This window comes from Megalops cyprinoides, chromosome 25, assembly GCF_013368585.1.
Source record: "Megalops cyprinoides isolate fMegCyp1 chromosome 25, fMegCyp1.pri, whole genome shotgun sequence".
Lineage (NCBI taxonomy): Eukaryota > Metazoa > Chordata > Actinopteri > Elopiformes > Megalopidae > Megalops > Megalops cyprinoides.
Window position 1 is genome coordinate 16,110,255 of NC_050607.1, and position 14,405 is coordinate 16,124,659.

Below are 14,405 nucleotides of genomic sequence, written 5' to 3' on the forward strand. Positions count from 1 at the left end.
TGGAGATAAGGGGCCTAGCCCAAACCCTGAAAAACAGGTGTGGCCAAATACTTTTGTCCATATAGTGTATGTAAGACCGTTGCATCACAGGGGGCTGTTGCTAGGCCGCTGTGATGCCGCGTGGCTGAGTTACACAGGTCCGAGCTCGCCGTGCCACAAGGAATGTTCTCGGCTCAAAGGAGCGCTCCTTCATCCCGGCCCCCGGCACAATGGTTCCAGCGCCGCTCCATCCACAACTGGAAAAGCAGATCTCTCCGGATCCATCCAGCTGAGGATGAACTGAACTTTCTGAGACATGTTATGCGTTCAGCCAGATTTTCTGCAGGACATGATATCTGATCCATCTGAGCGGTAACACAACCCGGTGTCTCACCGTTGCAATTGTGGATATACAGGATTGTAAAAGCTTTATTTTTTTCAGGCGGCTGCCTTATATCACTCGCTCCATTTCCCGTTTGAGAAAATAATTACTGAAGAATCAACAATTTTCAGGGAAAAAAACATCACAAGTAATCACTTAAGCAATTAAGAAAAATCTGGAATTATGAGAAAAGAAGTTAGAAGCAATTACCTCAATGCTAAATTGTAGATGCAATGAAGCTTCACATTTTGGAAAAGGCGCAATTCCATAATCGGGTGTAGACAGCCATATATTTCTGGGAGGGCAGCGCGCTTCTCAGAACAATGCTTATGTTTGTCCTTTCCTGCAAAATGACATTCCAGTGGCCTCTGCTTTTGAGCTACCCTACATGAACCACCAGCATGGTTAAAAAGAATAACTCTGAGCAGTTATGGTATAACACAATAATACGCAGGCAAAATGTGAAAAATTTCATCTTGTGTAGGTCAGCTCTTTTCTCTCCGTTTCTCTGGAGTTTCGGCTCTTACTGGGAACTTGCTTCCGGTACTTCCGAGGAAATATTTATATTTCCTGTAATTTCAGTGGGTTCATTTTTCATTCTGATCTGGGCTTGTGTGTTCGCTCAGGACTATACAGTGTGGGCGTTTACAGCGGTTCGTGCAATCTGATAGCGCTCCTGAATTTCAAAACAAGGCATCAGTCATCCACTCAGGCTGGGGGAATCCCAGGAAATGCTGCCTGACTTCCATGCAGTGAGGCACCCGGGCTGGTTTGTGCCTGGGCCTTCCATGCTCAAGAGGAAGACAAAGAACGCAAGAGGCCGTGCTTGACGTCATCGCTTATATTAAGAGAGTGATGTCATGTGACTATTTATTCACGTCGTCTTCTGGGTAACAGAATGTGTATCCACGTCAGCTTAGCAAAAGGAACACATTCTGGAACATTCTGGAATGGAACCCACTAATATAGCTGGATTTTGATTGGTGCGCTCCTGCTCAACTGCTCACCAGCTTGGTCCTGCAAAGCACGGACCCCTCAGGTCCAGAACCCAGACCTTGCCACACCTCGGCCTGTCTGCTTGCGGGCCATGGTTGAATTCCAGTTTATATGTGAAGCAAAAACCTTTTTTTTCCTCCCTGGGGATAACAAGAGGAATGGTCACCAAGTGAACTGCTGGGGGAATGCAAGCTCATTTGCATAATATCGTGACCCCCCCCCCCCCTCTGGATTAAAGTGGGATTATTTGCATGGTTCAAACTGCTGGGCTCAGCAGCTTTATGTCTGACTGACTGCAGTGATCCGATCAGGACAGTTTCCGGAATTTGCCATTTTTCACTATTCTTTCCCCAAGAGTAGCACTTCGATTTACGGACTGGAGACACCAGAACTGTGTGAAACTGTGTGACACTGACCATCAGGGTTTGAGTTCAGAATGGGATATCATTCCGTAAGGCTCTTTAATTCAGTGACCCCTGGTCAAATTTCAGATGTATTAATTGATATCAGAATGTTAATGTGAAAACTGTGAAGAGCGATATTCTCCTTGCGCTCGAGTCTATGTTTGCTAAACATTCGCTGCACCTCCATGAAGCTGAGGCTGGTGCCCACTTTGGTGTGAAAAGTTTGGATTTAGTGACATCTGCTGGTTGAAAGCTCACTTGTTTCAAATTGTGTTTTTTGGTGCCGATGTGGGTTTTTCACCAATGGTCTGACTGCCGTCCTGAATGGGCTGTCCCAAATATCTGTTCATCCTCTGAAATGAAGGAGATGGGCACTGAGAGGAGGATGTGTATGTGGGTGTTCATGCGGGGCAGGGGTTTGGAGGTTTGGGGAGTTGGGCGGGGGCAGTGATACAGACAGAAAGCAGACAGACAGCTAAGCACTTCCCCTGAAGTTATTTGTACACAGAACAGCTACAGGTGGCCATCAAGCAAAATACATGTTACAGCGGCGGCTTGAGTGACTGGCCCCTGAAAGAAACCTACTGCATCGAAAGAACCTACTGCATCAGCAGTTGCATGTGAGATATATAACAGCACAACCTGGTTCTGAGCTAGCTTTTCCATTTTCAGTCATTTAATGAAAGATCATGAGATATAGGTAATCTGTCATTCATCCAAGCTTGGTTGTGCTGAAAGAGAGTACCACCGGTACCCTTCAACATGCTATCCTGAGGTATTGGTCAAACAGGAAGCTACTCGAGTACCTGATCATCAGCTGCATTTTGAAAGTGCTTTCTGCAGTTCCCACAAAACAATGAAGGTATCATCAGCCAAAATGTATTTTTTAGTGCTGCTACAATTTCCATCGTTAAATCTGAAACTGTCACGCAGCATTGGTCAATGTACAATTAATGAAAACATATCAAATATAGCATTTGATGTGCTTGTGCAAGTCATCACCTTTGTGAACAAACTAATCATAGAAAAACAATGTTATGATGAGAGAGACAAACTTAGAGAAGGCATATTATTTGAAGTATTGATATGTTACAAATGAAGGTAATTTGCCTTTACACTCACATATGGTATGATTGGCACTGCGACTGTTACATGTATTATGCATCTGCAAAGGTCTGTATGAGCTTTTCACCACAGGAAAGGGGAAGCAGGGTACAACCTCACACTTATCAAAGATAAAACACCCAGTCTTCAGCAAACACTCGCACCTAACCAGCGCATACTAGCGCAAACTGGTTTGGCATCATTTCCTTCCTCAATCCAAACTATACCCAGTTTAGATTTGAACTTGCAAACTCAATTCTGTTTTATGTTTTTCTTCTTTGATTTTGCAGGTAATGTTGGCTGTCCAGACACAATCAAGGGAGCAGCCAGAGAAGTTAACAATTTAAAGGCAGGTTTAAAGCCTTCAGTATTTTGGACCGGTACTTCCCTGCTTTGACTGGGCACGGTTCTGATTCTTCGCCTGCATGGGTCGAGCGTTCAGAAGATTCATTTTCCACCCGGTTCCTGGGGGTCACCCGAAAATGGCGAGGGGTCACCTTGGGTGTCATCACTAAAGGCAGGCTCCAGCACCTCCCGATTTCTCCTTTTCCCTTTCTACAACCTCCTCTTTTTCACACAGTGAAGCTGGCAGGAACAGACAGACACACGCACATACACACACACACACACAGAGTAAGTACACTGTAGCAATTTTGTTCTGCATGGTAAGTACCTCTCTCTCTCTCTCTCTCTCTCTCTCTCTCTCTGTCTGTCTCTGCCTCTGTCTCTCACACACAAAGACATGCACACACATATAACTGTACTGAAAAATAAGTTCCCCTTTTAAACACTGCAGCAGACAGCAACACACAGTTCATTTAAGCACCGCACACAGTGTGCTTAGCTGTTCAATGACCTTGAAAGCATCTTTGCCATACTCACAGACAAATGGCTGGAAGAAACCCACAAGGTTTAAAGGTGCCAAGCAATAGAAATGATGAGGAGCCTGCATTTCGAATGTGACATCACCCATAGTTATCTGGAAAAAAGGAAAGGAGATTATCACATGGTACAGGGCATGAGCGTATTGTAGCATCTTGTCAAAAGGAAACATGTATGCTCACATGTTACAGCTCCAAGCTACAGTATGTTGTTGGCAAAAGCAGTGATACTTTATCTTTAGAATCACTTCTGAGCACTATGAGTGAATGACGACCTGCACTGTCTGTATCTTTGCATTGGGCTTATTTCACAGATCACGGAATCTGATCCTGAAAGATGATCGATTTTAAACATGCCATTCACCCCCATCTCAGTTCCCCAGAGATGGCAGTCCAGCAGCTCATGTGACCCCTGGTGTTACTAGGTGAATGGCATGTGCACAAACAGACACATCACTGTCTTGTGGAGAGGGGCAGAGGTGGCTTACTTGGCCCAGGTGCCAGCCGGTGGCAGGACAGTGCGGGACAGTGCGGTGCTGCGAATGACGGTGGCGCTTTCTGTTGGCCGTCACGGTGCACACGGTCACCCTGTGCCCCTCCAGTGATGCGGAATGTCAGACTGCCCCCAGAGAGCTTCCACACTGGTGACATGCATGGGGCAACCGAGTTTCACAAGAAAGCACAGCGAGACTGTGTAAAATGGTAACGTAACTTTATACAATTATATACATTTTTTTCCTTTGTCATTTTATGCTGAATGTATTTCCATATCTTTTTTAAAATTCATTTTCTTTTTCGGTGTCAACAAGAAATAAATAAGATGTTATTATTTAAAACCTCCATTTATGTAGGCATTAGATTCTTTTTCATTGCCTGAAGGCATGTGCAAATCTATCTGTTTTGCTTTTTCCCATAAAAAAAGTCTTTCAGAAGCCGTACAGCTGTATGTACAAATAATGTCAAATGTACAATCATTTACAATAAGTCTTGGAAATTGACAACTTAGTGTACTGGATACATTAAGTGAGCTGAGGAATATTTTTAAATGATTAAATTACCTGGCCACTATCCAGTATCTATTTAGCCTGTGTCTTCATAGTACTCCCAATGGAAGAGAAGACATGTCAGAAATGATAGTAACTATAGTAACAACACTCACTCCTTTGGGGGACACTCCGTGGCTGCACGGATACATATCACCGTCACATGATCAAGGTTTTTTTTCCCCTTCATCGTCACAATGTTTTTTCCATAGAAGGATAATACATCTGGCTTTATGGAGTACATGTCAGGTTCCTAGAAATGATAGTCAGAGGTTAACAATGGCATGTAAGCAGCTGACCTCTCCAAAGTGAAATCTTCCAACGCCTGCTGATGCAATAACAAAAAGCTTTACTGCACAGCTGAACCTGCAGAGTACTGAAGCCCAGAGGGATAGCTATGACACACATCCTGAGAATGGAAACAAGAAACACTTGATAAGCCACAAAGAAACACATGTCCTAAACATTGCAGTGGAGAATGTAGATAAAATGTGTTTATTCTCCGTGTAAGCATGTAACATTAACATGAGTTTAGTCACATAGTGCTGGCCTTTGATTTCGCACTGTGATGGGCAGAATATAAAATATGTGAAGTGCTGCAGTTGCAAAAACATTTCTTTAAGTCATTACATGCACCAGTCACTCTATTCTTCTTCACTGCTTTTGCGACGTATAAAATGCCACACACTTCCATCATCTAATTTTATTACTTGCCCGTGAGTTATTTTTGAAATAGTGTCCCTTGTAAATGCAACCCCACAAGTGCACTGAATCTCTGAATTCTTTGCCCAAAACTCCATAAGGGTGAATGTTTTTTCATCAGACCATTGAGCTGCTGTGGTCTCCATGGAAATGGAGCAAATGGTGCAAATCCAAAATTGCACACCACCTAAGGTCTGCGGGGTGTGAGATTACATTACATGATGGCATTTTCACAGCAGATTCACGAATACACAGCACATTCCCCCCTGCAGATGCCCGATGTACCTCTCTGCTTGTGACTGCTCTGTGACTTCTGTTCTGAAACTTCCTGCAACTTCGCTCCTCATCTCATTGAGGAACTTCCTTATTCTGCCCAGATAAGCATCTCTAGTCATCTTCGTCTTTGTGGTCTTCGTGCTGCCTACTGACTGAAAAATCAGAGGGTTGCGTTGTATGTCAAGATTTACTGTTATTTTTTTTTTTGGACAGTGTAAGTAAAGTGTAAGTAAAGCATGAGGGTAATGCTGAGCTGACCTTGGAGCACTAGCACCAAAATAAAGCCAAATTTACTATCAATTTGGTGAATTGTCATATTTCCTTCCACGACTTTCTTGTTCCACAGGAAGTGAGCAGCGCTTGTTCCAGTAGCATTTGGAAAAGGAAATAATGTTCATACAATTAGCTTTCCACACTAGGTTTTACATTTTAACAGAGCGCTTTGAGTAAACTGCCCTCGAGTGGCTCTTAAATGAATCTCCGGTATTACAGTTTTTAACGTAAACATCACATAAGCCACTTAATTATGAGGCTGATTACTAAAACGCAACCATGCCATTGAAGCCTGGTAGCTATGTGGCTATGGAAGGATCAACAGCTAGTATAAAGTAGCACTGTACGACAAGGCAAGAAGAAAACCCAGTTTCGCTTTTCCAACCTCAGAAAGAGAAGAGGAGGAAGGATGTTGTTGACATATGACACCTCATTGATATGCCCATCTTATGCAACTTACATAGGTTACCATTTTTACGCGTTATCCATTTATACAGCTGGATATTTACTCTGAGTTAAGCACGTTGCCTAATGGTACAACTGCAGTGCCCCAGCAGTAGCCTGAAGCATGATGGACAAGCAGGTCACATCAGAGCCCTTGTGGCCAAAAGGGTAAATTCTGGTGTTTACCACCCCAGCAAGCATGTGTTCAATCGCCACTGAGGGAGTGTGGTCTTCCCAAAACTCTCACCGTCTCTCCGTCTGGTTCCCAGGCGGCAGTGGACTCTGAAGACCTGATGATGGCAGCACAGGACCCCAGGACAGGTAAGAGAGGGTAGACGGTGCAGTGATTTGTCTCCCTCTTGTGGACAAATAGTGCCCCTACAGCTGAGCAGTCTGCTGCCAGGCTGCATAGCTGGCCCTCACCACTTCATTACCCCCTGACCCTTCCTCACGACCTTTACCTGTGTGAGGAAGTGCTTCTCCTGAGACGCTGTCGTATCTGGGAGCCAGCATCATGCGACCGCAGGCTGTGAGGAAAATGTTGTATTGGTTGTCTGGTTAACCCCGGCTCACCTGTGTTAATAGTAAGGAACACTTACAACCAGTTAATTTTCCTTTATTTGCCAGAATCCTGTGCTGTAGGGGCACTATGCGTCCACAAGAGGGCGACAAATCCCTGGCATGAAGTGAAGGTGCTGTGAACACCTGTGCTTTTTCTCTCAAAGTCTCAGCTGCTTTAAAATAATTACCAAGTTATTCCACCAGTCTCTAAAATAGCTAATGTAAAAACATTTTCTGTGCAGCTCATCTTTAATACAAAGCACAGTGTCTCTCCACTGTGTTGTGTGACGGGTGTGTCTCTCTCCTCCCCTCAGAGATCCTGAAGGCTGATGTCCCTCCCTTCCTCTCTGGAGGATGACTGGCTCCTCTGCTGCTGCTGAGTGGACTCCAAACATCACCGCACAGATCAACCCAACTCATGAAACTCCCTCTTTTTCCACAATCTGACTAAAGTCACTACAGCAGTAACTGAGTGCCGTAGCTGTGTCAAGATAGAAGAGGGGTGTGTGTGTGTGTGTGTGTGTGGGGGGGGGGGGGGGGGGTCATTGCTGAGGACATAATCCTATGTCTGAGGATGTGTCTTTGTGGGAGAAGATGTTCTCATGAGGTTGAGGTTAGGCACTGAGGATTGTGGAATTTTGGAATCTCATAATGGATGTTTTGAAAGAGTTGGGAATGTCATAACTGATGCTAGCAAGTGCCCTATCATCATCTGAGATTGTATTCAAAGGAAATTCATAAACAAGGACGCATGTGAGTGGGAGTTGTGGACCTTGTAGTTGAAGACTTTTTTGGTGGAAGTCAAGCATCTCATAGCTGAGGACTTAGCTTTGTGGGAGTTGAGTACCCATAGCTGAGGGTGCATATTTGTGGGAGTCGAAGATCTCACTGTTGAGGGCGTTTTTGGGTGGGAGTCCTCAGTCATGAACTACAGTGTGTTTATTTAACAGAATCACAAATTTCCTGCCATTATGTGTGACTGTGGAAGAATGCTGAATTGCAGTAAGTCAATTCTAAAAAGAAACACTTCCATGAGAAAGTTTTAAAAAATGAATAGGATTTAATTCCTGCTTGAAAAAGAGCATTCCGGAAACACCTATCCAGATTTCCTGGTGACATACAAAGCCGTTTCCAATTCAGGTCACAAACATGATGGAATGGCATTCCTTGGGACAGATTAAACATGAACTTTGACCCAGCAGCTAATCACAATATACACACTAAATCATGTAAACAGTGACTCCACTCTGGGTAGAGAATTATTCTTCTAATACAACTGTCATTTCTAAATTTGGTCCAAGTTTTTTAAATCTAATTCCAGCACTCATTTCTTTACTTTGCAGAATCCCATATTCACACCATTCTGAATCAATCAATCCATGCACACGTATGCAACAGCCAAGAGCAATCGATTGCAGAGATGCTATGGAGATCTGACACAGGGAGACGGCAGTGACCCGGGGCACTGGGGCGGCTGAGAGAGATACCCAGAATGCTTTGCTACAGGTGGGAGGAAGAGGAGGCGGCATCATCACACACAGACACGGTACTCCGCAAACAGGAGAACAGCGGCAGCACACAGCCAGGCGAACATCAGCTGAGTCTGGGATAAAGGGCACCAGCTAAATATGCATAACGTGGCTGGCGAAAACAGAAATACATGTAAAAAAAAAAAAATCAAAACAAAACAAACAAAAATAAATACAAATATTTCAACTCCTCAAGACAGAAGATATATTAACAAGGCAGCAAAAAACACTACAGAGGCTTATTCACTGTGGAGGAGCTGGTGAAAGGTTGAGTGGAACTCCATCATCACTCTTCCTTTAAGCCTTTTTCTTGTGTGACACATTGATTGAAAGCAGATCATTAACTCGGAGACTCGTGGGCAGTGCTGTTTCAGCGAGAAAAGGCAAACGTGAAACAACTCAGGCAGCGAGCGAGAGAAACTCAATAACCCATATGTTCTCTTCTTTTAGGTTCTACACCCGTTCTAGATGTCAGAGGTCACATGACCATCGCTTTCGAGGTTTTCATTCGTTTTCTGACCAACCCAAAGCAGCTGGAGACGTGATAACCCACACTCTTTGCTGGATTCGATTACGCTTAGACATACAAAAACACACACACACAAACAAAAATTCACTTTCTGTGGATTATAGTGTTTCTCCAGGGTACCCCACGGTTGCCGTTCTACAACGTCTGCGTTGCGAGGAATGTCAGGGTTGGCGCGCGGAACCGAAAGACGAGACGCAGCCACGGAACCCACAGGGCCGAATCTCACACACGGCACAGGCACCCGAACGCCGGCGCAGAACGCGCCACAGGAAGTGACATCACAGTTAACAGTACAGCCGTGCCTCAATAGGCCCGTTTCTTTTCTGTTCACCTCTGCCCGCTCCTGAGGGAAACGCACTCAAAACATACGCTCCCGTACTTTTCTACCGTAGTCTCTCAACGTACAAAAATAGCATCTTCATCTTGCAATATTCTCATATACAGAAACCGCCCTTAAATGTGTTTCACTTCCGATGTAGATGCACTGTTCATTCTAGTTCTTTATATACATTTACAAATTTACAAAGTGAGGCGGTGAGACAGAGAGCCAGTGAGCCACTGCCCGGCCTCTGACACACAGTTAAAGCAGTCCCCTCCCCACGCCTTCACCGTCTGCATCACATTCAGAAAGTAATCGCAAAGATAAAGCCGGTACCTGAATGACAATCAGCTTGTAATTGCACAAACACAAACTCGCCTCCGGTTCCGCTCAGCTGAAAGTGTGCGTAAATTACAGCTAAATTGGTTCGCTTCGTTACTTTTTTTTTTTTTTTTTTTTACAAGAAAATAAAGAGAACAGTCCGTGTGTAAGTGTAGGCAGGAAATGGGCACCGCTGTTTTCTTGATAGCCTGCAGGGGACTTCACACTTCTCTACTCAGCGGGGACAGGAGAGAGACATCTATCCCTTGATGGGCTTCAAGCCCTGCGTGATTATAGCTCTCCTGTCTCATGGTGAGCCTAATACCGAGCCACCCTTTGCACAGTGACACACTGTAGCCCTCTCAAGGTTGCCCCCTTGTGGGGGGCTCCATTATTACAGTCATTGAGGTTCTAAGGCTGCTCATACATCAATTATGGAACAGGTAATTTTAGACCAACGAAATCAAGTAGGGCCACACCTTACAAACACACATAAAGAACCTTAAATCTTGTATGCTCCAGAAAACAGACTTAAAACATTGTTCATGAACACAAGCCACTAAAATACAACATCTGAGTTCCTGACAGTACAATACAGTACAGTAATTTTCAGCTCTGTTAATGACTCAATAAAAGCAAATTCCTCAGCACAGCCAGAGTACATTTACTCTCTACTTTCACTTCAAACACTGCATTCCTTCCCTTCACAGTGGCGGTGGGGGTTTGACCTCTTTCCATAGATCAACAGCAGAACTGTATGTCCGGAGGGCACCCTTCTGTGAGGTAAAGCCCTCCCTCACAAGAAAACAGACTGGGCTGTGAGGTTCCGGTCAGAGGTCTGCTGGGAAATGTAGTTTTTAATGCTGTCTGAGAGAAACAGTCAGTGCCAACATAAACGCAAGGGGATCACAGCAATGCCTGCGGGCAGGAATGAAACGAGGAACGCGCGCGCACGCAGCACATGAAAGTTTAACAGGTATATTGCACTTCTCAAATGACTCGGTTGTGGCAGCCAGCGGTCAGCGGGCGTAGCTAAGTCAGCCGGCCGCCTGGCGGAAAGGACTAACACAGCGCGCGCACAGCTGGAGGCTGAGAGAGGCCCGCGAGAGAAACACAAAGGAGTCCGTTTTCTCGAAAAACGGCTGGCGTGACGCGCCCGAGCCTCCCGGCCCCTGGCGAGACCAGTCCCAGCCAGTTCGTCACAGTGAGGTTCTGTCTTTTTCTCTTTCTCTTTAAAGAGGGACAAAAGGAGCCAGTCCGGCCGCTGCACACAGACAAAGACGATCCGGAGAGCTCGGCGGGGGAGGGAGGCGGGGGGGGAGGGGGCGGTACGGAAGAATCTCCCCGAGACGGCGAGGCGACCGCGCCCCCAACCACCGACCCCCCCCCCCAGCGACGCCGTGACCCCTCCCCCACCCAGCGACGGCGGGTTAGGCCACGCCCCCCGCCCCGCCCCCCTCCCTCTCAGTGCGGCACCAGCATGCGCTCCACGGCGCACTGCAGGTGCTCCCAGTTCTTCCAGAAGAGCGCCAGCAGCGTGACGGCGAAGAAGGTGCACACCACGTGCAGCCGGCTGCGCATGAGCGGCGCCGTGAACTTGGCCACCGTGGAGACGCACACCAGGATCACCGTGACGATGGCCAGCATCAGGTTGATGCACTTGCCCAGCAGCACCTTGGCGTCGGCGCTCTCCAGCTGCACCACCTGCTGCTGCTGCTGCTGCAGCTCCAGCTTGGAGATCCGCGTCTGGCAGGACTCCAGCGCCTCCTGGTGGACGGGAGGAGAGAGAGCGGGAGGCATCAGTAACTGTACAGAGAGCAGAGGAGAGGGGAAGGAGGGGGAAAAGGGGGCATCAGGGGGTAACTGAAGAAGAGAGGGCGGAGGAGGGTAATGGGAAAAGCTGGGGAGGCCCTCATTGGACAAGGGGATGGGGGAGAAGAGGGTTCACTGTCAATCACAACACTACAGTTCTCCAAACCACCTGTACCTAGTTTACATTATCTCTAGGCACCTTTAAAGAAGGTGGCCTAATCTGTGACAGGATGTAGGACCATCGCACACAGTCAGGAGACAGACTATGACTGACACCCATCCCCTACAGGAACATTTATGGCATTATGCTCATGGCTGCGCACCTGGATGTCCCTGGCACGCTCATAGGCCTGGTAGGCCACCTTCTCCTCTATGCTGGCCAGCTCCTGCTTCAGGTTGGTGGTCTCGTGCTGGTGGAGCTCGGTCAGGTCATTCAGCTGGTCCTCCAGTCTCTCATACCTGAGAGAAAGACAGGGAGAGGAAGGGGTAGTGAGAGGGATAGAGTGCGAGAGAGAAAGAGAGAGAGAGAGGGAGGGTGGGACAGAGACACAGAATGAATCCCTGGTTGCAAATGTTTTTAATTAACAGGACTTTTTGAATTATAATTGGTAATTTTAAACAAAAAGCTTAATTATTATTTTTAATAAAAGCCCCAGGCAAATGTGAGCTTCATTTCATTTACATTTGCCAGAGGACTGGAAGCCTGGGGGGTGGCAGGATTTATTTTTTATTTTTATTTTTCTCCATTGACACACTGCAGCAGCGGCTGCCCGTCTCCACACGATGAACAAGAGCAACGAGAGGGACACCAGCATGGACGCGTCCATCCTTTCACGCACGAGTCGCAACGGCACCAACATCGAGCGCAGGAGGCGACAGACCACCGCGAAGCACTCCCCTTTAACCGACAAAAAAAACGACATCTTGGCAAACCATCCTTTGGCTAAGACTCTGAAGGCCAGCGCTGTGCCGGTTCACACACGTCTGCCAATAACCTGACACTCCCTGAACAGTGGCAGCGAAAAAGAGGGAGAGTGCATTCAACCAGGAGGTCACGGGTTCAAATCCAGTTCTAGCTGGACTGCTTTGGCTTCCGAGAACGAACGGATAACGTGGAGGCTGGCCTAGATAGTGCATCTGCCAGGCGCGGATAATCAGCCTGCATGGAGCGGACCGTGTAGGCTGCAGTGCGTTCGCTCCGCGCGCGCCAACCGCGATGAACAAAGCAGCCTCCATCTGGCCTCTCCTGTCCGTTACTGCAGCACCCCGCGACAGCCTCGCCGGCCTTCCTCCGGCTGCGCTATGGAGCCTACCTATAGCAGGGACACGTCCATCAAAGCACACAAATCGATCAGTCAAATTTGGTTTGTATGCTGCGCGTTTGCGATTGAAATTGCAAGGTGCAGTTGCAAAGTGCTGAGCGTGTAGCGTAGTTCACCTTCCAGACTGAATCAAAAAAAAAAAATCAGAACATTCAAGGCCAAAGAGAAAGAAAATTACTCCCTAACTCATGAAAAGGCAGCCAGGAGACTTCTGTAAAACAGTGGAATGTTTGATTAATATTTGTAAGACATAAAAAGGCATCGCTTCACTGCATCAGCTCCAGGCAACAGCCAGCATCGTGGACAGGTGCCTGACGTTTACCCGGATCGCTCTGACGGAGCAGAGGTTAACGGGCAGACGGCGTTCGAGGGGACGTGAACATGACTCAAACCTGACCGCTCACTGTTCTCCGCTACTCTCTCTCAGACCGACCGTGACAGACCCTGAAATGCCCCAGGAGGAGGAATCGGTTCACAAGGCATTTTATCTTCAGCCTTGAAGCAGGAGCACAAACAGACCTCTTTCCCACGCAGGAAGGAACTTGTTCTGCTTCGTAAGCCATAAACACTAGCTGCTGAAATATTCAATAAAATCTGCTCCCGCGTTAGCGTCACATGACTCACGCTTCTGAAGGAAATCAAATTCTGAAAATGAATAAGTGGCCAAAGCTGGGTCGCACTGACTGGCAGGCTCAGCAGCTTCGATCTTAATGACGTACGACGCCAATGCTGTAGCCAGAACACGACGGAGGATGACGCCCACGATCATAAAGCGCACAGATGACCCGCAAGTTAGCGTAGCAACACAGCGCTGAAACCGCCTGTTACCAATCGGAACCCGATGGGTCAGGTAACACAGAGGACATTGCGGAAGCAACGCGGGAGTTGAACATCTGGCTATGATCTACAGCATCTCTGTTCCGGTCTCAGAGGAACGGCCGTGTCCCGCGATCACCTTTCAGAACACCGCGTGCTCTGTGATCGCATTCTTCCCCGGAACGCCGTGTGCCACGGCGGTCTCTCCCAATCCTGGAAAAATTCCCCAATCCGGCTCTCCCTCTCTCATCTCAATCTGGCCATCTCATCATCTCATCAGCCATCCATTTAATGGCTTAATAAAGGGCCTCAAGCTCTTCCCCCTCTCCCTCTCCGTCTCAGCTAATGTGCGCTTAGCAAAATGGCCACCGCACGTTGCTCGGCTAGGTGCTACACATTGCCATGGTTGAGGTCAGTTACCCCATCAAACGTGTTCTACGCAGCGCGTGCAAATGATGAATTCAATTAGTGTTAGAGGGAGTGCTCCTACCACATTCTACATCAGAACACTGTGTTCCATCACCGGCTTCTACACAAGAATGCTGTTCCATCGGCGCATTCTAAACTAGAAAGCCGCATTGATCCTGGTTTCTGGGGCACGCTGCACAATTCCGCCCCTCTGCCCGGAGACATCCACACACTTTCACGTCTATTCATTTAGCTGCCACTTTTATCCGCGGCGACTTACAAGGCTATTACAGCAAGCCACATC

At 47.1% G+C, this 14,405-nt stretch overlaps 1 protein-coding gene across 2 annotated transcripts in view; it reads right to left on the minus strand.

Annotated features, from left to right (window-relative positions):
• Positions 1–11,201: 11,201 nt before the first annotated feature.
• Positions 11,202–14,405, minus strand: part of tmcc3 (transmembrane and coiled-coil domain family 3) — a 62,035-nt gene continuing 58,831 nt past the window's right edge. For both annotated transcript variants that reach the window (XM_036520023.1, XM_036520022.1), the window contains exons 3-4: positions 11,879–12,014; positions 11,202–11,510 (exon numbers count right to left, since the gene is read on the minus strand). In XM_036520023.1, coding sequence (XP_036375916.1) covers positions 11,208–11,510; positions 11,879–12,014 — 439 coding nt within the window. In that variant the 3' untranslated portion in view covers positions 11,202–11,207. The remainder of the gene's footprint in view (positions 11,511–11,878; positions 12,015–14,405) is intronic.